We start from the raw sequence: 24384 nt of genomic DNA, 5'->3' as shown, positions 1-24384 counted from the left end.
AGGGCATTGTTATCCTATAAAATTGTAAATAGACCTTAAATTTTCCCAAAGAACACCCAATAGCTAGCAAGTTCTTTTCACTGACCGTGTACCTCTTTGCAATAGGGTTCAATCAAACCTCTACTAGCCACATGGCGGACAGTGCATAGTCGGACAAGGCAAGGCTCCTGATTAACGTTAAGTTTGAAGGTGTACTTTCACAGTGTAAATAATTTGTGACGCTAATCCTTTTCCAAGCATTCTTGTGCGAATACAGAAGTGTTAGTGACGTGATACGTGTGATTAACATCTACCAGCAGACAAAAATATCATGCCGCACAAAGTGAAGCAAGTGCCTATGGAGAGCTTGGTGAAGCAAGCCATCCAGGACGCACTGTGTAGCAAGGACACCTTGAGCACGCTTGCCAACCTAATACAGGAGCAAGTGACAAAGGTAGTGGTAGAACAATTGCAGGAGTCTATAGACTTCAATACTAAGGTAATTGAAGACTTGCGGAGTGCTCTCAAAGGTAGGGACAAAATCATAGAGACTAGAGTCCCAGTTACAGGAGAAGACCGACGATCTGGAACAGTACACGAGGCACCAGTGCTTGCGAGTGTTCGGTGTAGCAGAGTCCGCACATGAGAACACGGACGACATTATTTTAAATATTGCTGAGGAAATTGGGGTCGATCTCAGTCTAGAAGACATTGATAGGTCACACAGGGTAGGGAAAAGAGAAGGCGGTCGTCCGAGACCAATAATAGTGAAGTTTATGTCCTATCGGAAGAGGAATGCAATGTTCAAAAGCAAGGAAAAACTGAAGGACACAAACAAAACTATCCAAGAAGATCTCACTCCCCTGAGACTACAGCTCCTCCAGGAGGTAATTTCGAAGTACGGCCTAAAAAATACGTGGTCGAAGGACGGGACAGTGATAGTGAAACGAGGTGACAGGAAAATTCGGGTCACAAATCGCCAAGAACTAAACGGCATTAGTTAATCATGAGCCTAAGCTAAAACTAGGCGGTAACTGTAATTCAATAGGAAAATACCTAGAATTGTAAATATCTGTTAAATTTAATTGATAACTTAGATTAGGCTTAACTAAATTCCAGGGAACTAGTTCAGTTAGCATTTAGAAACTGTCAAGTTCGCTTTTCTTAGGTTAAAGAAAACAAATGTCTCTAATTACAGCCTGCAAACCTCCCCTCCTGAAACGCAGACCGGTCAAACTACAACCACCCCTTCCCAAACCACCGCTGGCTGCCCCAGCGGCATTCCTCCTGTACCCCCACGCTCTCTGCAGGTGGGCCACATGAACACACAGAGCCTTCTTTCCCATTTCACTGAATTCTCAGACATATTCTTTCACAACAACTTCCATGCCATATTAATATCTGAGACGTGGTAGAAACCAAGTATCCCGTCTTCACTAGTACATATGGAGGGTTACATGCTGATGAGAAACGATAGAGTAGGAAAAGGTGGGGGAGGTGTAGGGATATATCTGTGCAAGGATATGAAATTCAAAGAATTACGCAAAACACCAAGTGAATTTCACAACGGGCCGGAGTTCCTATTTATTGAATTACAAATTCGCAGTGATAAGTGTTTACTGGGTGTTGTGTATCGTGCACCGAAGACGAGATATATTGAAGACCTGGAGGAAGCACTACAGGACCTATCACCTAGGTATGAGCATGTTATTTTATGGGTGACTTTAATTCTGACGTGATAAAATGTTATTCTGCTGAATCTAGACGACTCAAAAGCATGCTTACCTCACTCAATATGACGATCCTTCCCCTAAATCCTACACATCACACAGCTACTTCCCATACACTACTGGACTTAATTATTACAAACAATACTGACAGAATGCAGACTTACGGACAACAGCCAGCTCCCGGACTTTCCCAACATGACTTTATTTACGCAACTTACTCACTGAAATGCCCCAAATATGAGCCTAAATTAATTTCTTATCGAGACTTCAAAAGCCTAAACGAAGAGGCCTTCATTGAGGACGCACTCAAAACACCGTGGCACAACATACAGCTCGTACATGACATTAACGACAAAATAACCTTGTTTAACAAACTAATTTTAGGACTGTATGACAAACACGCCCCCATACGGACAGCACGAGTGAAACGAAAACAGTCACCTTGGCTGACACAAGACATACGGGAAAAAATGGAGGAAAGAAATGCAGCTTACAAATATTATAGAAAAAATCCAGCCGCAGACAATTTCGAAAAGTACAAAAATTGCGCAACACAACAACTCAGACCATCAGGAATGCTAAGATACGCCACACACATGAAATCTTAAAAAATAACAATTCTGACAATGTTTGGAAAATTCTTCGGAACATTGGTTTTACAAAAAATAAAACCGACGAAAACAACACTGACTTGCCATTAGACGAATTAAATAAATATTTCTGCTCACAAAATTCACATACAGACGAACGATCTAAAAGGGAAACAATCGACAGAGACTCTCTGAAATTGTTCTCCCAACAATTACACACATAATAAAAACCCTCACTCATGACAGGAATTTTTCCCAATATATGGAAAAGTGCCATAATACGACTGATAAGAAACATCGATAATCCAACAAAACCCGAAGACTTTCGACCAATTTGCATACTTCCTTGTCTTAGTAAAATATTAGAAAAGGTCGTTCACAAGCAGATAACAAATTACCTTAACAAACACAATTTACTCGACAAATACCAGTCAGGATTTAGACCTAACCACAGCACAACCACAGCATTACTAAAAGTCACAAATGACATTCAAGCAGGCATGGACAATGGACAAATGACTATCCTTGTACTTTTAGACCTAAGTAAAGCATTTGACTGTGTGGACAGGGAAATATTATTAGCTAAGCTACAAGCACAAAAATTTTCTTCGAGCACACTGATGTGGCTGCACTCTTATTTGATTGGGCGGCAGCAGTGCGTGTCAGCAGGTACGAAAGTATCACACTGGCAACAAACTGAAGTTGGCGTAGTTTAGGGCAGTGTTCTAGCGCCGCTGCTATTTTCACTGTACTTAAATGACCTACGAGAACATAAAAAAATGTGTAAATACCATTTCTACGCAGATGATATTCAACTTTATGTGCATACAAACCCGAAAGACATCCAACTAGACATTAACAAACTAAACGATGACCTGGAAAATATAAAAGACTGGACTAAAAATAATTCCCTTAAAGTCAATCCATTCAAATCGCAAGCAATCGTAATAGGATCCAAAAATAATCATACCAAACTGAAAAGTGTTAAAATTCCCCCAATCCTATTCCACGCAACACCAATACAAATAAACGAAACTGTAAAAAGTCTTGACCTCATTTTTGATAAGTACTTAAACTGGACGGAACACACGACGAAAATATGCCAACGAGTATTCTTTTCTTTGCACTCTCTTAAACGTTTACGGGATCTCCTTCCTCTAAATACGAGAAAGTTACTTGTTCAAAGCTTGATTCTGCCCATCTTCGATTATGGTGACGTAATATACAACCACCTCTAAACACCACACTTAACGCTAAACTTCAGCGGGCTTATAATACATGCATCCGTTTCGTATTAAATATGCCCAGGTATTGTCATATATCACCTTGTCTTGAACAGCTGTCGTGGTTATATTTGGCGGAGAGAAGAAACCTTCACTCTGTTTCGCTTGTTCACAACGTTCTCCGTACAGACACACCAAGTTATCTGAGAATGGATCTTAAATACTTGACATCTCCAAACAGTATACCTACAAGGTCAGAAACCTCTTCCCTGCTGAGCTTCCCAATTTACCGCACAATCGGTTACGGCAACTCATTCATACCTGCAACCATACGCTCTTGGAATTCCCTTCCGGCTGTAATTAGAGACATACATAGTAGAAATGTATCTAAAAACATATGTTATAAATGGTACATAGACTTAAGAAATTAGTATTTAAAGTTTTTTAATAGTGACTCTCAGAAATTTACATTTTGTTTATGACTATTATTTAAGTTTAATTTTATAATTAATTATATGTAATTAGAAATATTAATACTCTGTAGTTTGTACAATGTATTGGATATAAGATGGTTTGGCATAACAGCAGGCTTCATAGCCTGAGCCACGCCATGTAAAACAAGTCAATAAATAAAAATAAAATAAAAATAATTGTCCAATCCCCGTTCTCATCCCATTGACACAATGCACCTGAAATTCCTAAATCTGAGGCATCTGTCTTGACATAGTATGACTCTATGGTTTAGGGTACCTCAGTATCTCTGCCTGGTAGAAGCCTCTCTTTACTGCTTCCATTGCTCCATTGTGTTTGCATGACCAGGTTCACTTAGCATTCTGCTTCAGCAAATCATAAAAGATTCACTGGGATAGAATACAAGAGAACAAATTTCCTCACATAATTACAGACCCCTAGGGGAGATCAAAGCTGGCAAGCATTCCTAGGAATTGTGGCCTTAAAAGTCTTCTCTAGTCATGTGATGTCAGGTGTCACCCCGTCAGGTGTGATCTCATGTGCCAGACTAGTGATCCTCTGAGTGTAAAATTGAAACTTTCCTAACATTAATCCCAATTTAACCCCTCAAGTGGGTATGACGTCTTTAGACGTTTTCGCGCTGGGCTTCTACAGTGGGTATGACGGCATTAGTCGATCGTAAAATTTATCGCGTATGTATCTTGACAGTGAAGGCATACGGCGTGTCCATGGAATCTATCGCATTAGTTGATATGTTTTCCACGAGATCACACTGTGTATTGTTTTTTAGAACTGTCACAGCTTCGTGAAATGCATTTGTTTTGGCGCCTTGCATGAAGTTCCCGTGCAGCCATTTATGTCGTGAAGCATGGCTTCCAAACGTAAAGTAGATCGGCTTGATTGTGCGGGTATTTCGACAGTACCGAAGGTGTATTGTGTGTTGGTCCCAAGGGAAGAGGAAGGAAACATCATACTGGTGTCCTGACTGTGAAAAGGCTTTGTGTGTAACACCTTGTTTCCGCCTATATCACACAGATAACAATCTACAAAACCTATAATCATCCTGATTCAGAACAATGTAAATAATGTTAGTAACACATTTGGATGTATAACAATGTAAATAATGTTAGTATCACGTTATTGAAGAATAATAATTACTATCGTATTAGATTAAACTAATTGTGTACACATTTGTGAAGGAAATATTTAAATATCACAAAGTGGGGAAAAAGTATCCACGGCAGGTTACGCATGTGGAGAATTTAGTACCCAGTTAAGGTGTTAATTAACTTGCTGAAAACAGTGTATAAATTAGCCAAAGGCTCCTCGAATTATCGTCACAAAGTCATCAATAAAGGTGGCAACATAATCACTAGTCATAGGTCCTAAGCAAAGCAAAGCAAAGCAAAGCAAAGCAAAGTCACCTCCGTATAGGCCATGAAGGCCCTTGGAGGAGTGGAAGGTAAAGGCTTCCACCATTGTTAACCTCGGCACGTGATGGGGTAGAGTGGTTAGCTCTACATCCGGCCGCCTTTGCCCCTAGGAATTAACCTGGTATTCATTTTTTGTGTAGGCTGAGTGAAACAGGTCCTAAGGCAGTATCTAAAGCTCCAGTTAACCCTGACACGGTGAAGTCTTGGTACCAAAAGGGATGTGTCAAAACTGATTTTACTTCCCTCGGTACAAAAAGGCTGTTAGCGGCCTATTTTCTTTTCTTAATGGGATTTGCCACGAGCTAGAACTCGGATCAACTGTAGTTAACCAGGGCCTCCTCTTAAACCTCTGCACTAGCTCTTCTGTGGTGTCAAGTCTTTCATGATTGGCTGCAATCCTTTTGTTTATTTGCCTGGCATGTAGACAACCACGTCCCAATCCGCCTTTCTTTCCTACCGCAATGAGAGAATTGACTTACTGGCTTCTCAATGACATCATCAGACAGCATTTCTAGGACAAAATCATCGACAGTTTTGGCATATGCTTAAGGTATTGGATAACAATACTAGTAAAACCAGACCTATCTGTAATGTCGAAACTGTGTGTATACGAATTGATCATACCCGGCTTGTCAGGAATACATTCACACCTTTTATTAAAACTTCATATAACTTATCCTTTTGGTCACAGTCCAGACCAGTCATCTCAAGTCTCCCTTATCTCAATTTCTTTATATTCTTTCCCATTACAATTTGGGATATCTATAACATCTTTCTCTTCTTCATAACATCCAACAAAAGTCTCCTCCGAATGTAAATCCTCCTCTTCTAATAACTGGGTATGACATGTTTTGTACACAAATTTATTCTTCTCCATAGATTAGCCCAGCTTAACAGGCTTCTTGCTACCTTTAGACCACAGTGTTTCAGAAGCATTACTGCACTCTAATTTACATCTCCTTTCATTCAAAAAATCTGACCCTAAAATGATGGAATAAATCAGATTTGTCACAACTAATAAAATCTATTCCCTGGCACTCAGCCCACCCACCCAAATCATCTTAACAGTTATTTGATTTAGAATCGTTTGAGACCTGGTACCAATACTACAGACATACAACTATATTAGATACAGGAATTTCTTCAAATTTCCACCCTTTACTCTGAATATGTTCATATCTTTTCACACTTATGCAAGAACAGTCACTCCTAGAGTCCAATAACACCTTAATTCTTTTTTCTCTCCCTCAGCCACTGCTTCAGTAAGGGATTAATTAATATATATCCCTGACATCAATCTCACTTGAATTTAGGTCATTTGCAAGATCTGCCTCCGCATCATAATTTGTCACAGTCTTCATTCATCACACACGTAGTAACAGGATCCTGATTATGGGACTACAAGTTGTTCAACCCATAACTATTGTTCCTTACTAATTTAAATCCTCCCTGTTGTGAGGAATCATTGTGACAGGATTTGTGTGCCCATGCTCCCCATTCCCATCTCCTTTCCTTCTGTTTGTTTTGATTTTCTTTCCTCGTGTTTTGTGGCCTATTCTCATTCCCTTCCCTTCTGCCCCTGTGATTATCATAATTTCTAGGCTGGAAATCACTATTACAGCGGAACCTCTATTCTCCATATTTGGAGGGACCCCGGGGAAAAAAAGTACAGCACAGGAAAACGGAAAATCCTATTATGAATTAAAACCATCAACACTTTGGCTAAACAGCACAAAAATGAAATATGTATAATTATAATCTTACAAACACTCCTAAACCAAAGTACATCTATAATGGGCCTTCGCCTACAAAGCGACTGCTGCTACGCCAGAAGGCCTGCAGATTACGAGGTGATGCATGGTCAGTGTGATGCCATTATTCCTGGTTCTCTAAACTGGGGTTACCCTCTCACCATTGGAGACCTCCTCAATTAAAGGTAATCACACAGGCTGAGTGGACCTGGAACCACCCCTTATATCTGGGTGAAAATTGCCTGGCCTGCCCGGGAATTGAACCCGGGGACTCTGGGTGAGGGGCAGGCAAGCTAGACTGCAGGGCTGGGTTCAAACATTAATTACGTGAGTTAAAAATCTTGATACTATTCAATTTTACTGGGGAAACTTTGTCAGTTTCCCAAAGTTTTCTGTGAAAACTTCTTTCAGGTCAGCAAATTTGATCAGCCAAACTTATCAAAAAATCTAATAATGCCAAGCCAAACAACAATCAACTGCAAGTAGGATAGTTTATAAATCTTGTAATCTAATAAAATAAAGCACCCAACATGATGGCAAAATTCTTTCTTTTTTCTTTTCTAATCTTCCGTTGTAATTTGGTCACCAGTGTACAGTTCATAGTAAGTTTATGGAAATCTTGTAACGCGTAAATTAGGCCTACACAGAATTTTAAAGGTTATGTTGAACTTGAGAATATGGTTTCAAATGAAAGTATTGATTCTCAAAAGTTCTCGAATACATTATATTCAATTGTGCATTTAACTAATCACAAGCAAATTGGAAAGAGAAAAATTATCATCAAAACTCCAGAAATTTCCTTTATTCAGGACCTTGAGCTCAGCTGGAAAGCGTGCTCGCTGCACAAGCCAGTACGAGTGTGAAATTAACTAACTTTTAAAATGTTACACAGCGCAAGTAAAACTACTGCAGTTTTTATGACATTGTTAACACAAAAACGTAAACATAAATTTCTCCATCTTATATTAGGACCAAAATAGTAATAGGCAATCCCAAGATCTCCCATGGCTTTATGTAAGATGCAACACCTTTTCTGGTCTCGAGAACATACTCATATCCGATAATACTAAAATACTAGATTCTTGTTAAGAAGGAGCAATTTTGATTCCTGTCTGAAAGACTAATGACTATACAGTGCTCTGAGGGAAGTGCCGAAAACCTCAGCGATACAATAGTGGGAGGGAACCCATCTAAGCCTGGACATAATGTAGATGTTTTACAGGTACGAACATTTGACAGAACTCATTCCGTCTTCGAGTAGAGCTCCACGCCCCATACTATTTTTATCTTCACCATTACCCTTTCCCTTTTCTTTCCCCACTACAGTTGCATATAGGCCCTACTATTTTGGGAGACAAACTTTCCAACTGAATATTATTTCTCTTTCCTCCCTCCATTGCTCCAGAATTAGAAACAGTTTCCTTAAATTCTTTACTGTGATTGCTGTCTACACTTCGTACACTTGTGATTAAGCTTTCACTAATACTTTTTTCACTGGTTGATTGATACCTTATCTTTACTTAATAATACTCTTCGCTATATACTTCTACATCTTAATTTCAAATTATAAGATTCACTGCAACACCTTCTTATAACCTTAAATATGTTAACTTCAACACAAGTGTATCTAGTCCCCCTGTGAATGCCTAAATTACCGAGCTAGTTGGTCGTGTGGTTAGGGGCATGCAGCTGTGAGCTTGCATCCGGGAGATAGTATGTTCGAACCCCACTGTCGACAGCCCTGAAGATGGTTTTCCGTGGTTTCCCATTTTCACACCCGGCAAATGCTGAGGCTGTATTTCAATTAAGGTCACGGCTGCTTCCTTCCCACTTCTAGCCCTTTCTTATCCCATTGTCAACATAAGGCCTATCAGTGTCGGTGCAACATAAAGCAGATTGTAAAAACATTCCTAAATTATAAAGCAAATTTGGACCTCATTTAAGCCACACGTTGATGTGCCAGTTGTAACTCTTCAATATTGATTTCAAATTTAAAGCTAATTGTAACTCACCTGCCAGGAGGGCATTAATTGTAAGAAAATGAAACATACCCTTATTTGCTGAGGCGCACTTATAGCTAATTCCCCTCCCCTCTGCCCTTTTGCAATTAAATTCTACAAACATGTCACCAAAACTTGAACTAAAATTGGGTTCCCCCATTACTTGTTATTACAGAAATAAGTGAATAATTGAGTTTTGCCTAGCATGAGTACTCTTCTTCTTCCAGGGAGGTGATCATGTGCTGACGAGTCTTCAACTTTGCTTATAACCTTAATTGACACTATTTAAATCCTGAAAATAAATTTGGTGAGCATGCCAGGTTTTAACTCCCAGTAAAATTTATTATGATTTAAACTATAGGATTTCCTGAGCAATATTAATCATCTGTACCAGCCACAGTATCAACAACACTGGAAATATACAAATAAAACTTCCTTCTCCCACCCTGCTTCATCTCACAACATAACATATTAATTTATTCACGTTATAAATACCATATTTACTCGCGTATTTTTTTTTCATTTTTACAGCCAGTAAAGTAAAGGGTGATTCAATATGCAATAACCTCAAATTTTGTGCAGTGAACACATGACTTCTAGGCTGTAAAGAGCTATAAATTGTACATGTAAACATTCTACATTGTTCTTTAACAAACCACTGAATATTTGAGTTATACTGGCTATTGTCATTGGAAGGCAGTATTTCTAAATGTCAAAAGTCAATAAATGGTGAAGACTACCTTTAGGCCTACATATAAGGTAAATATAATCCGTTTTAGTTGCTCATATCACGTTATTCGTTTCATCTCATTAATTCCTCCTCTGAGGTTGACGTCAGGATGGGCATTAGGTCGTAAAAACTTGCTACAATGATGAGTCTCACTTCATACTTGATTCTGTCGAGAAAAGGGATAAGGGTAGTAGGCCTACTACACAGTAAACCTGATTACTGCTTTCATTTTAACCCTAGAATCATAAAGTCCCTCCAGTGTAACTCTAATAATAAACTTTTGTGTGTCTGACTACCAACAAGAAAAGCACTTTAATAAGCATAAAGCCAACATTTTACACACAATGCAGAAAATGATACTTAAAACTATCACACGGAGTGATGACAATACACTCTGGTCAGTTTTTCTTCAGTAGGCACATTCAGGGCACTGTTTTTCTTGGTGATCAAGACGCAAGTACCTTCAGTATGTCTTACAAAAGAATCGGGTCATTCTTCTTTTCTTTGATGGACAAAATGCACAAATTTTTCTTCCTTCAGCAGTACCTAGTTGAGACTCTTCAGGAATGCCATCTTTTCCAAGAATTTCAGCAATGGTCCTCTTCAGGCTGTGCCTCAAAGTTGGTGTCTGAAGTCTCTCTTGCAGCTTTGGAACCATTAGCATTTTGGATATATCCTTTGCAAACTCTTGCCTTGAAAGTGGCTTTTGGCCGTTTTGAACAATCATATGCACATTGACAAGTGATGTATTAATCGTACTATAAAAGATACACATTGGCCATCTTCTCGTTTTTCTTGAAGAGGACATCACTGTTGATATTTCATTGAAAGTGTCCGCGGCACCAGATACAATAGAGACAATGCGTGACACTTCCAGATTTAGCCTTATTAAAATGGGAGACAATTCGCTAGTGGCGCTTCCTAGGGGTGTGACCTGGAAATTTGCGCTAAATTCAAATATCAATGGAAATTTATATACGGAAATGGATAAATAAATTACGTCTAGAAAGAAAGTGTTACCAAGTTATTAACTTCGTAGTTGCTATACCAATTATGGATAAATGAATGAAGAATTATTTAACAGTTTATTATTTAAAGACTGAAATTAGACATATAATCAAGATGTGAAATGAACTGCATTTTTTTTTATTTTTTAGCTTTAGCATTCCGGCCTGAACTTTCATGGCTAGATTTGTCTTTTCTCTCATTTAAAAGCATTGTATCCTTACATTAAAACACTTGTCAATAAAAATATCGGCACATTCCTTACACACATGATTCAATGAATTTACATTTAAGAGCTGGACAATGATTCAGGTTATGGTCGCAATGCAGAGAATCGACCAGACGAACTGAGGTGAACCAATTGTCGGTGGTAATATTTTCTGTTTGATCCATGTATTGGCCGGGTAATTTCATTCACTAAATACATGGCCAAGGGGAGGTTTGTTGGATTAGTACCTTTACCAAGGTATGGAATCGCATTGAACATGTACTTCCTTTTAACATCACATAACAAAATTATTTTTATCCCATATTTATTGGGCTTTTTGGGCATATACATGCAAAATGGACAGCGGCCTTGAAATGCGATCAGGTGTTCAACTGTCAAGAACCCTCCTGGAATATAGTTATGAGTGCAGGTTGAAACAAACTGATCCCTAAGCTCACGTATAGGTGCAAACTTATGTTCATGACGCAAACGCCTGGTTGTCTTGTCGTCAAACCTAAGACTGCTTATCAGAAAGTCAAAACAATCTTTTGACATGCAAGATACATAGCGTGGTCCACTAAAACTAGAGTCAAATAATTCTTTAGAGTTCACATGGTTACTTTTCTGAGCAGCTGACAGTACTAACAGACCCATGAGAGATTTCATTTCTACTAAATTAGTTGTGCAGTTGGTTGAGGTTATATTTCTGTATTTTAAATTTTTAACAGTGATTTCAGTGGTGTGAGTAACTATTTGGTTTAGCATTTCATCAGAAAAGAATGAAATGAAAGCATCTATTGGACTTCCCAATTTTGCTCCAACATTTACTGGCCTTTGTCTAGTATAAATCATATTTCGAGCTGATGTTCGGCTTCCAACCCTTTGTGGCTTGTTTGCGGACCACTTATGACATCTCGTCCTCTGAGAATCGTTTTCCTGGAAACAATTATATTTGGGTGGCTACTGTTGTTTATATCATTATCGTTATTACTGTCAGATTCAGAATGTTGATTAGTATTACTTGCATGATGTGTGCCCTGAGATGAAGTTCGTTCACTTGCTGATTGGTCGCTTTCATCTTCTGAGCTTTTGAGCAATAAGGTAGGGTCGGCATCACTGTCTGACCAATGCAGTGATTCTTCTACACCATCTTCAACTTCCACTTACGTCACTTTGATTACCACTAATGTCTCCTGAAGAGAGTGGGTTCTCTGTCTAATCCAGAAAGAACTGCCGCTATCAATTCTTCGTCGTGCGATAGATTATCCATTTCAGTTTCCTATAAAGCTTACGTATTATGTACAAAAAACATTACTGTAATGAACCAAATATTCACACAAATCACAAATAATTTCACAAATCGTAAACTTTCGTGTCTCAGATGATGGTTATATTGTAGCAAATAAACAACTGGGCCTTCATGCTTGAAACGGAGGTCAGCACTGATTGTTGATAGCCGGGGAAGAATAGATGGAGGGGGAAGGCACAATTCATTAACGTCCTGAAATTATCACGGGATCTACAGTAGTGCGTACTCTGGGAGACAAAAGTTTATGATTCTAGGGTTAATTGTCTTGTGCCGCTAACTTCCCTGCTACTGGTTTGTCGTCATTCCAAGTGATGTCATCTTCACTGCCATCTCACCAGCCATACTCTGCAATCGAGACCGAGAGCATTTGAGGTCCCGTCTTTTTGGAGATGGTCTCTGATATTTCCAGCTGGTGTATGTGTAGCAGAAGCCTTTCCGGAATAAAGCCGTGTTGTTGAAAGCGTGCCAAACCACCAGCTGATAACTAGCGTATGCTACGAGTTGTATTTCCGAATGTAATACATAGTGACTGGAAGCATTCTTTTGATAACTGTGGCTGTTAAAAGCCAGACCCTTATTTTTAAGTATATTTCATGCTTGTTCTCTACATTTATCACAGCAGGATTTACTGAAACAGCTGTAAATGAGATAAGAGACTGCATTGTTTAGGTTAGGTATGGTATCTCCCAGATAGTGCCAAAAGTTCCACGACGGAAAGAATAAAAATAAATAACAGGAAAGTTTGCTGCACTCATGGATATCTACAGGTGTGGCAGTAATGTGTTTTATTATCATCATAATGTTTAATTTCGTACGTTCGTTGTCTCCCATTTTTTTATTAACGCATACTCTAGTATGTTTTGTTTGGCGTCTCCGAAAATCTTTGAAGGTAAGTGGGGACATGACCGGCCCTGCGGTGTAGGGGACATGTCACCTGGTGGCCCCAGGTTCAATTCCCAGCTGGGACAGGGGTTTTTAATTGTAAATGATTAATATCCCTGGCCTGGGGACTGGGTGCTTGTGTCATCCTTAACGTTCCTTTCCTCACATTCAACATTCTACACTTCCTCCATTTCAATTACACGCAGGTTCATGTCACATGGTGCAGGTAGGGGCAAAAGATCTCTATAGGTCAATGCTGCAAACAAATAGCATTTTTTTATATTAAAATAAAAAATGTGGGGACATAAAAATTCAATATTATTTGTTAGGTACATTGGCGAGTAAAAAAGGCATGATTGGATTGAAATCCAACTGATGGCACTGTTTGACATTTCTTTGGCGGTGGACTGCCCCTGTGCTTCCAGTGCATTGATTGCCGTTTCCTTTGTGGCTCATGGTAATGGAGCATGTCTCATCACCAGTCACAAGCCTAGCCATGAAGTCGGTTGGATCTTGATCATGAGGTTGCAAAAATTCTCTGCACACGTCCACATGCCTCTGGTTTTTGTCTGCTGACAAGAGTCTAGGCACCCACGTGGATGACACCTTCCCCAACTGTAAGTGGCCATGCACGATCCACTGCAGGGTGTTTTGGCTATTTCTCGTGGCTGCCTCCATTTCCGTAAATGTGATGCATTTGTTTCCTTGGACCCAGGCAATGTTAACTGGTGTTGACACTGTCACATTCCTTTCAGAACTGGTTCCCTTGTCCACCGATGTGTGCCCTGTTTTCCAACCTTCCACCCAGTTGTAAACTGTTCTCTGTGACGGCGCATGTTCTCCACAGACTGCCACCAAGCGCCGATGAATTTCTGCAGTCGTAGCGCTGTCCCTGACGGTTGCTTTCCATATTGTCTGCTCCTACGCTGACAGTGTTGTTATGAAATGGCTATGACGAGAGCATTCGTTGGCTCCTGTGCGTGTTGCTACCAAACGGTGGAACAAGACACTAGTTACACATCGCCCCCTTCAAAAGTGAAATGTGAACCATACCCGGGCGTACAAAAAGTAAAGTGTAAATCAATATAGTATGCCCCTCGTACATCCAATATGCAGTATGCAAATTGACCATGTTCCACATGCAACAGAACATCATGTTGGACATCAAACAATCAATTCGATATAAAGAGACTAACATATATATACTTTTACATGTCCCAATGAGAGTTCCGAAGCTCATGAGACACACAAACAAAATGTTACGAATTCAGTCTCTTCACTTTGTAGGTCAGTAAGCAAGTCCTTAATGCAAGCTCCTGGGCTGAAACATCTCTTATATGCACAGCGACCACATGGAGAAAACGTCCTTTAAGGACAGATGTAGTTTCAGTCGGTGATATCCTGTTCAAAATTAATTTGAATTCTCAGTTTCCTGATTGGCTATTGCTAATTTTACACACATGCGCTTAGCGCTACTCTTCTGTTTGACATTGGTTGGTTACAGTCTTAACCCTGTATGACATGTCTTTAACTGGGATTTCCAAACTGTGTGATTCATCACTTCCTGATTTAACCAGTGAGTCTTAACTGTCCTTCTGATATAGTCAGTTTCCCCATTGCACAGTGATGTGTAACATTAACTCTTTTAATACATGCACACACCAAGCTCGATAGCTGCAGTCGCTTAAGTGCGGCCAGTATCCAGTATTCGGGAGATAGTAGCTTCGAACCCCACTGTCGGCAGCCCTGAAAATGGTTTTCCGTGGTTTCCCATTTTCACACCAGGCAAATGCTGGGGCTGTACCTTAATTAAGGCCACGGCCGCTTCCTTCCCACTCCTAGCCCTTTCCTGTCCCATCGTCGCCGTAAGACCTATCTGTGTCGGTGCGACGTAAAACAACTAGCAAAAAAAAATACATACACATACTTCTATCAGTCAAAATAAATGCAAAACACATCAATTTATACATTCACATTCCTTAATAGTAAAACAAGGTCGTAATGTCATGCTCTCATGTATTGCCATATTATTATTATTATTATTATTATTATTATTATTATTATTATTATTATTATTAATATCACCAGTTAAATGGTGGAGTTATAATTTTCTTAAAACAGGAGTTCAGAAATGTGTATGGTTGCAGGTGACTGCTACAAGCCCTCTTTGATCATATGCATCCCTTCATGGATTTCATTTTCTTAACAATAGTATAATACACAATGTCATTGGGTGGAGGTGATCCAGGAGTGTTTTTAGGGTGTTCCAGCAAATTATGTGGCCTGACATGAACTGAATTGAGCTTTTACATGGGAAGACCGCTCCTAACATTTCTCTGGGAAAGAGGGGCCCCTTCATTCTATTAACTAGTTGGCGCCGACTTATGGAACCGTTCCATACGCCGCCATTTTGGACCGAACACAGACATACGGATCTGTTCTGTACTAATTTATAAATGTTTGTAGTTTTAGTTACTAGCATGTGATGAGTCTTGCGCTGCATGTAGATTACTCCTTGAAGTTCAGTGAATCTTCTAAATGGTATCCACTCTTCTAAGTTCACAGGATACTGTATAAAAAACAAAATGCTATCTGCTTGCGCTTGTTAGTAAATAAACATGTCTGATGATTATGTAGATATTGTAAAGTGGTTAGAAAGTGATAATGAGAATGATTTTCCTTCAGAAGACAGTGATATTTCTTGCACTGAAGATCATAGTGATGTTGATAGTGTTAGGGAAAATGATTCTAGTGATGACGGCAGCATGGGCAATGTAAATGAAGACTGAGGTGGGCGGGGTTGCTTTACGAGCTGGATCTTCAACACGGAATTGGTCAAACATTTCCAATAACTGAAAACAATTCCATTCACTGGTGTTTCTAGTCTGAGTGCCATTGTTTTGAGAAGACTGGGCACAAATCCTTCTGTATTAGATGTGTGTTCTGAATTTCTTGGGGATGAGTTCTGAAAAATGATTGCAATAGAAACCATTGACTATGCTGCTTTCCAGGCGAATAATTTGATGAGGAAAAAATCTGAAATGTGACAGTAAATGGTATCCTTGCACGGTTCATGAGATAAAGGCATATTTTTCGCTTATGATTCTCATGTTTCAGGTAAGAAAACCTGAACTTAAGTTGTACTAGTCTAACACGAAGGTTATAGGAACTGAAATATTTTCAGAAACTATGACATTTGAACAGTTCTGTCAAATTTCACAGTTTTTGCACTTCTCTGATGACATGTTTACAGATCCAAATGACCGTCTAAGAAAAATCAGACCAGTCATTTCATATTTGCAAACAAAATTTGCATATTGCCCGATTTGAGTATATAATTTTTTTTTTTTTTTGAGAAGTACTTGCTGATTTTCAAAATATCTACAATCTTGACAGAGATATAGGTATTCATGAGAGTCTTATGAAATTTTGAGGTAGACTCCCATTTGTGCAATACAGTCCTTCCAAAAGAGCCAGGTTCAGAATTAAAATGTATAAACTCTGTGAAAGTGCTTCTGGATACTGTTCCCAGTTCAAAATTTATACCAGACAAGACAAACAGGACGGTATTCCAACATCAGAAGCAGTAGTGTTGGAACTAATGGAAGCAAACTTGAACCAAGGTCATATATTTTGATAACTGGTATGTTTCTTCTGAACTTTTTCGATCCTTGTTGGTGAATGGAACTCATGCTGTGGGTACCGTACGCTGTAACAGGAAGAACATGCTTCCAGAGTTCTGCACAGTAAAACTGACGAAAGGTGAGACTATTAGTATGACAGCTAATAACATTCTTGCCATAAAATGGAAAGATAGAAAGGATGTGCATTTGCATTCAACTGTTGATAAGGTCTTGGAATTTGAAGTTGTGAAAATTCGAAGAAAACAAGGTGGAGGAGAAGAAGTAGTGAAAAAACCCAAGGGTATTGGAAGCTACAATAGGAAAATGAATGCTGTAGATCATTAAGACCAAGTCCTTGCATGTTTCCCTGTAACGCGACGGACTATCAAGGGTTATAAAAAGATAATGCTGTATCTATTGGATATGGCTATCTTAAATTCATATGTTTTATTCATGAAGGTCACTGGCAGGCGGCTGCATTATACAGACTTTTGCACAGCCTTTGCCAAGCAATTGTTGCAGTGTTGTTCTCCCGCCTAGAACAACTGGAGGAAGACCATCCAGTCAAGATGGCCCCCTGTGGCTTCAGGCAAAAGTATGGGGAATTTTTCAGTGCCTATTCCTCCAACAGAAAGGAAGAAACATCCTTCTAGGCCATGCAAAGTATGCAAGGCTCATAAAATAAGGTCCAAATTGAGGTGGCTATGTGAAAAATTGTACATCATATTGTGTTTATGAGTACAGTGGAGAGAATACCTATCTGTCAGAAGAAGCAACTGTATATGTCAATACCTACACCATGTTTCATACATAGCATGAATCGAACAGGGCAGCCCCAGTTGGGAAATGAAGCATGTTTGAGTATATAATTTTTTTTTTTTTTTTTGAGAAGTACTTGCTGATTTTCAAAATAATCACGGTGCTCAGTTGTAATGCATGTAGAAAACTGTAGTTCCATTTAAGTAAACTAAGTTAGTACTATTATCTCAGAAATTATTGATGCCATGAAAAGGTTATGTATTTCCAATTATGAGCCCCTTGGTACCATTACTTAGGTGAATAACCCTGTATATTATCAACTTAAAGAAAAAAATATATATATGTACGAATTTTTAGCAACAAGAATTTAAAATATTTCTGTACAGATCAGATAAGCACTAATACGTATTCCTTTCCATTTACTTCCCACATTTGTAATGGGTATTTACTCACTCCAGTAGATCGCTGCTTTTTTGACTGGTTTTGAAGCTTCATGTCCTGAAACTCGGGAGCTGTCCTTGGTTCGACCTCCTTGTGAAGATATGTCCCTAAACTTGTGCTGTGTTATGCTACCCTGCATCTTGCCATCCTCTTGTGTAGTAGCAAGTGCCACTTTTTTACGTCTGACATATCCTAGCATATTTTACATTTTTTTTGCCATTTTGACTTCAACATAAATTTCGTTCTGTTCCATGTCAATCCATATTTTCCTAACCAGTTGCTGGATAAACCCAGACTCACAACTTTCTGTTATGTAGTTTTCCCCAAACTACTTTTTATGTCGGTGCACACACATGTGAATTGATTTCTCAGGATATTCCTGGCCATGGTTTAACCAAAAATTATAGCCCTTCTTTTTGTACACAAATAGGTTGAGTTTAAATGCCCCAGAAAATGGCTTTGTGATTCTTACCACATATTTACATAATTTTAACCTGTATTTTTCTTCTTCATATTATTATTCTACTTATTCTCACAACTGTGGAGGCGCGGGTGCAAACTGTGTCGCACGTGTGGATATTGCCCGATTTTAAAACCGGATGTTCTTCGTAACTCCAACCCTATGTGGAAAGATGTAATCACTATCGCATGTTTCTGTTGTGGTTGGCAGTGTGGTGCGTTATCTGAAAATGAAGAGGAGAGTTTGGGACAAACATGGACACCCAGAAGAATTTATCAGACGCAGTTGAAATCTCTGACCCGGCTGGGAATCAAACCTGGAACCTTCTGAACCGAAGGTCTCAACACTGACCATTCAGCCAATGAGCCAGACACACAGTTTTAACATAGAAATACACTAAATGCCTTAATTAATACAACCTAGAAATTTGCATTATGATGCTGGAAATTAATTATGCCATAATAATAACATAATTGCCTTGATAGTTTCTCACATAATACTGTGTGATGCATTAATAATATAAAATATACTAAATTGCTGTGCATGTAACGTGGTGCATCTTACAATGTGCCCGAACCATTGGACAGTAGGTAGATTTTATTTTTATCTTTCATCCTGTGGTCACAAGCATACATACATACATACATAAATAAATACATACATACATACATACATACATACATACATACATACATACATACATACATACATACATACATACATACATATCCTACGTCGTTCCATCTTAAGCAATGGGTTGGTGAACGAGGCTTCTCCACCAGTTATGGTCTCTGAACTTCTCTCCTTCTTCGATGCTTTCCAAAGTATGTCCTCGCTGTTGAATGTCAATCTTCACCATGTCCTTGTACCTGAGTCTTGGTCACCCTCTTGGTCTTTTGTCTTCAAGTTTTAGATCATACGTTCTTTTCGGTAATCTGTTATCTCCCATGCGTCGTATATGTCCATACCATCTCAGTCGCTGCGCTGTTATTCTGTCCTGCAGTCTTACAACTTGAGCCTGCTTGCGGATTTCCTCATTATGGACTCTGTCCCTCCGTGTTTTACCGATCATGCTACGGACAAATCTCATTTCTGCTGCCTGGATTCTACTAACATCTTGATTTCTCATGGTCCATGTTTCGCAACCATAGGTCAGGATTGGTAGTAATAGGTTTCATATATGACTCTCTTACATTTTGTTGGTATTTTCTTGTTCCATATTATGTCATTAACTATTTTGTAAAAGTTGCTACTGGCTGAATTCTGTGGGGAAATTTCGTTGTCTGTGGAACCTGTATCAGAGATAACACTTCCAAGATATTTGAATTGATGGTTCATCTGTAGCTGTTTCCCCTCCATTTCAATGTGTCCCATTGGTTGTCCGTATCTCTTCATGACCATAACCTCACTTTTCTCTTGGCTGAAGATGAGTCCATATTCTTTAGCAGCTTCTGTCCAGGAGTTTATTTGTCCTTGAAGGTCTTCTTTAGAGTCTCCCCACAAGCATATATCATCTGCGAACAAGATAACTTTCATTTTCTTACCTCCAGTGGTTTAGTGTACTTTTCTCTGAATCTCGTTCATCACAGTGATGAAAAGTAGAGGAGACAAAACACCACCCTGTCTTAACCCAGATTTTATATCAAAGGTTTCAGTCATTCCTATAGGTGTTTTGACTTTACTTCGGGTAACTTCATACAAATTCTTGATTCTGTGTATTACGCCCTTCCGGGCCTCGAATGGACGACCCGCGCATAAGAATGCCTCCACATAACAGGGTAAACACCCACGGATGAGACTAGAGTGAGGACCGGCTCGACATGCCTAACGAGCTTCGAACCGATCCCCTTCCTACTTTCTGTGCTGGCCTCAGCAGCTCGAGCACTTGGGCGGGGGTGGTACGTTTAAAGAAAAAAAAAGAACACTAATACTTAAGATGGAGCCTTATGTAATCTGAAAGTTGGATTCTCTGGCTTCAACTGTCTACTGGATACTGCTTAGCACCGCTACAAATGACAAGAATCATAGAATGGGGGGTTACAAAGACATTCAAAATATGACAATAAAAAAATAGATACAACCCTATACAATGAATTATCCGCATACGGGAGGAAAGAAAATAATTAACACTTTAAAATTCGACTCGCCTAAGGACGTCGTCTGCACAACGGTGTAATTGAGGTTTTGCGATTACTATCGTACATCTTTCCCTCATTAGTTCAGACCGTTCATGACATTTTTATATTCTGTCGATCACACCATGAGATAAGCTGATGTCCCTACACATAATATTTCCTGTTAGCACGTAACTAACTGGTTCCTGCACTACATGATTACCATATTATAAGATATATTTATATGATACATAGACAAAACACACGTACCAGTAGCTAAAATCCCCGGACTTCCCTGATCTGTCACCAAGACAAAACGTTGAACATCGGTTCTGTTTGAACTGAAAATAAATGCACATTAAATACTAAACACACACAGATATATACACCTCATGCATAAAGGAGGCTATTCCTGTAAGAAAAACATGGTTATCAGTATCTTCTGCCTCAGCCCATCTGACCTGGGCTTGAACTAGACGACTCCGACTGAGAGGTACATTCCTGAAAAATCCCTTCACTAGCTACGGTCTCATATTGCCGGATATTGGGGGAGATCCCTACTCATTTATTAATTACCTTCTATATCACCGTGATATTATCATTGACAGAAGTGTCTTAGCCGAACCAGTTAAAACAACAAGCAGTTACGGGGGGAGATCCAGAGCCTCAAGTTTTAACTACAATAGCACAGCAGGACCGCTCTGTCACGAGGAGCAAACACTCGCAAAAAAAAAAGGAAAGGGACGGTCATTCGCTTCATACTACCATTCCTCATTCATTGGCCACGCCGGATTCTTCTCTCCCTCACAACGTCCAGCCTTCCTTTCTCGAAGACACATATCTATGGCCCACTTCATTTGTTTATTCATCTTACCGCAAAATTCCCAAGAAATACTCATTTATTCCATACATTCTCATTTTTCTCGTAGAGCGCCGACTATGGGCACCATCCCTTCCGAATCATCTCATCATAAAACTATCTGGGCATTCGGCCCTCTCATTACATCCCATATCGCGTATCTTCTTTCCTTGGGCATAGGACTCTCATGATTCCTCAATTCCACGCTCCTCATCTTCTTTGCTCACCACCCAAAGTTAGGCATATATTCATATTTCTACCATACATACGACTCTGGCTTCCCTGGATCTCAGCTGGTTGCAGACAAAAAAAACTCCATACATTTCTGGTTAAATAATCAAGAATCACGAGAAACTCACGAACTGTCCCTCAATATTATACCTAAATAACATATTTATGTACCTCTCTCGGACAGGATCTCTTCTCTCTTGCTGCATGCAATTATATGTGTAAGTTACGCATGCATCGTCTGATTGACCCATGAGTTTCCCCAGCATATACGCTAGCCACCTTGGACATAAACTAACAACCTTTGGACATGGTTTTCCCTGCTCATCCACTATTGTTCCAGCCACCCCTAGGGGAACTCAAATATTCTTCTATCCTTGTCTCCCTTACTTGCTAGGATACTCTACATATTACTAAGAATAACCCCTCACAATAAACTAATCATTAAGAAAAAAACAAATGGGTTGTCCGGGGAGTTAGCTTCCCTTGAATTTTATGTTAACATGATCAAGAACAATAAAATTTCCATGTTAGGACATGCATTATTTTACAACATTTAGGCACTACAGAGGAAAGCTCATCCTACTACCGGTTCTACATTAACGTGCTAAGAAATTTATATTGACATCACTCATCTGTTTGGTGGCCGTGGTTTTCCCTTCCACGGGAGACCCATGGCGGTGCTTACTGCCACATGGCCTCGGCGCTGAAAACGGGCGTGCTGTCCTCCAACCCTGGTCCACACAAGTCCGACATCCTGGAGAACTCGTTCACAGCTGAAATCTTAGAGTAATCCAAATGGGTAACACTCCACCACTCGTCACACGGCCCTCTGTTTACCGCGACACGCACACAGAGTTTACACCATGAACAAGCAGGTCATTCTAATCACAGCGGGCGCGTTCACAGCATGAATCGGGTAGCTCACGACACTTGAGAGCCCTGACTTAGAGTAGCAATTCGGGTGATACCAATTTATTAATATCACAGACTCACTTAGGTCGGCGTTGTCCATAGCCGGCTTCCGCTACTCGTCTATAAATTATGCTCGCAGCTTAGTTAATTTGACATGCGGCACGGAGACATTTGCCTAGGTTCGCTTGGCTTCCCGTCTACAGCTCACAAAGGCCTTCTACTTCACGGCCGCGACGGACACAATAACACTGTCTTAGAATGCGGTCACTAGGTTTCGGACTATAAAACTAGAGCACAATGGGACACACTGTCCCCTTTCAACGACCCGCTAAGAACTGTCTCCAGCGAGGGTCAGCTCAGCTTTTATGGTCTACGCACCGGAAGACAATGGGCATAAACAATTCACGGTTCATTAAGGACAGCAGCTCCTTTCATCCCAGGAATTCAGAACATTTAAATGGTGCATATTGTAACCCTCTCTTTCCTCTCTTATTTGAACCAGGCGTGCTCTACTGACGATCGGCAGTTTCCAACATAATTTGCTTCCCGCTTTTAATTATTCCATTAGCGTCATCTGGGGGGTGGAGTCAACTTTGAGCGCGACTCTTAGCTTCGGGGACGCTTTCTCGTTCACATGTGTTTGCGATATGTCACGGCTGGACATCTGGTGACCTCCTTTCGTCCCCTGAATAAAGTATTCCATATTTTTAGTCTGGGATACGCAGAAAATTCAGCTCTATTCATTGGTGTGCCTCTCATAATTTTCCCATGTCTGGATCAAAATATCTTATAATTTTTACGTGCCAAAATTCGACGTTGGCACCCGTGAAACGTGCATAAAAAAACGGAAGTTCCTTCTGTTAGTTTGGATCCCTGGGAAATAAGCCACACCTCGGGGCATGTTTGACTACGGTCGCGTTGCGTCATATCTCTACCTCTGTCTTTGAGCTGAGAGAGCCTTTTCACGGGGGCTTGGCTCCTGTTCAAACTTCCCTTTGTTTTCCAGGCGATCTTCCACGGGTTCCATTCTGGTCGGATGCTGCTCGATCCCCATCGCCCATACTACTACCAATGACGTGACCTTTAGAAGTGATTTTAATGAGGTAGAAAGGCACCTATGATTCCAATGAGCTGTACAGGACACTGTACGGTTTCAGTATCATGTCATCCTGTATTCCGGTTTTCTTCAGTGTTTCCCACACCTTCTCTCGGTTCACAGCATCAAATGCTTTCTTGATATCCAGAAAGGCTAACCACAAATCTCGGTTGTTTTCGTAGTATTTTTCCATTTACTGACGGACTGTAAAGATTAGATCAGTTATTGATCTCCCCTTCCTGAATCCCTACTGTTCTTCGAAGAGGTTCTCTTCAATAAGGGGTCTGATTTTACGCTCTATAATTATTTCATAAAGTTTTCAACTTGAGATGTTAAAGTGATGCCTCTATAGTTGAAACATTTCTTTCTATTTCCTTTCTTGAAAATTGGAATTATGATGTCTGTTTTCCAATCGACTGGTATGTCCCCTTCTTTTCAGATCTTACGGAAGAGTCTGTAGATACAATGTTTTCCAGAAATGCCCATAGCCTTGATCATTTCTCCATTAATTTCATCAGCACAAGTATATACAAGTATATACAAATATAATATACAAATAATATGCCATTTGATCTCAG

At 39.7% G+C, this 24384-nt stretch overlaps 1 protein-coding gene across 1 annotated transcript in view; it reads left to right on the top strand.

The window, feature by feature from the left end:
• The first annotated feature begins 310 nt into the window (after window positions 1–310).
• The window catches only part of LOC136863514 (uncharacterized), a 147641-nt gene continuing 123567 nt past the window's right edge, over window positions 311–24384 (top strand). The window contains exons 1-2 of the mRNA XM_067139905.2: window positions 311–509; window positions 15949–16085. Coding sequence (XP_066996006.2) covers window positions 311–509; window positions 15949–16085 — 336 coding nt within the window. The remainder of the gene's footprint in view (window positions 510–15948; window positions 16086–24384) is intronic.

Source organism: Anabrus simplex, chromosome 2 (assembly GCF_040414725.1).
Source record: "Anabrus simplex isolate iqAnaSimp1 chromosome 2, ASM4041472v1, whole genome shotgun sequence".
NCBI classification, from domain to species: Eukaryota; Metazoa; Arthropoda; class Insecta; order Orthoptera; family Tettigoniidae; genus Anabrus; species Anabrus simplex.
Note: the sequence above shows the minus strand (reverse complement) of the source record. Positions and strands in the feature narration are given on the sequence as shown.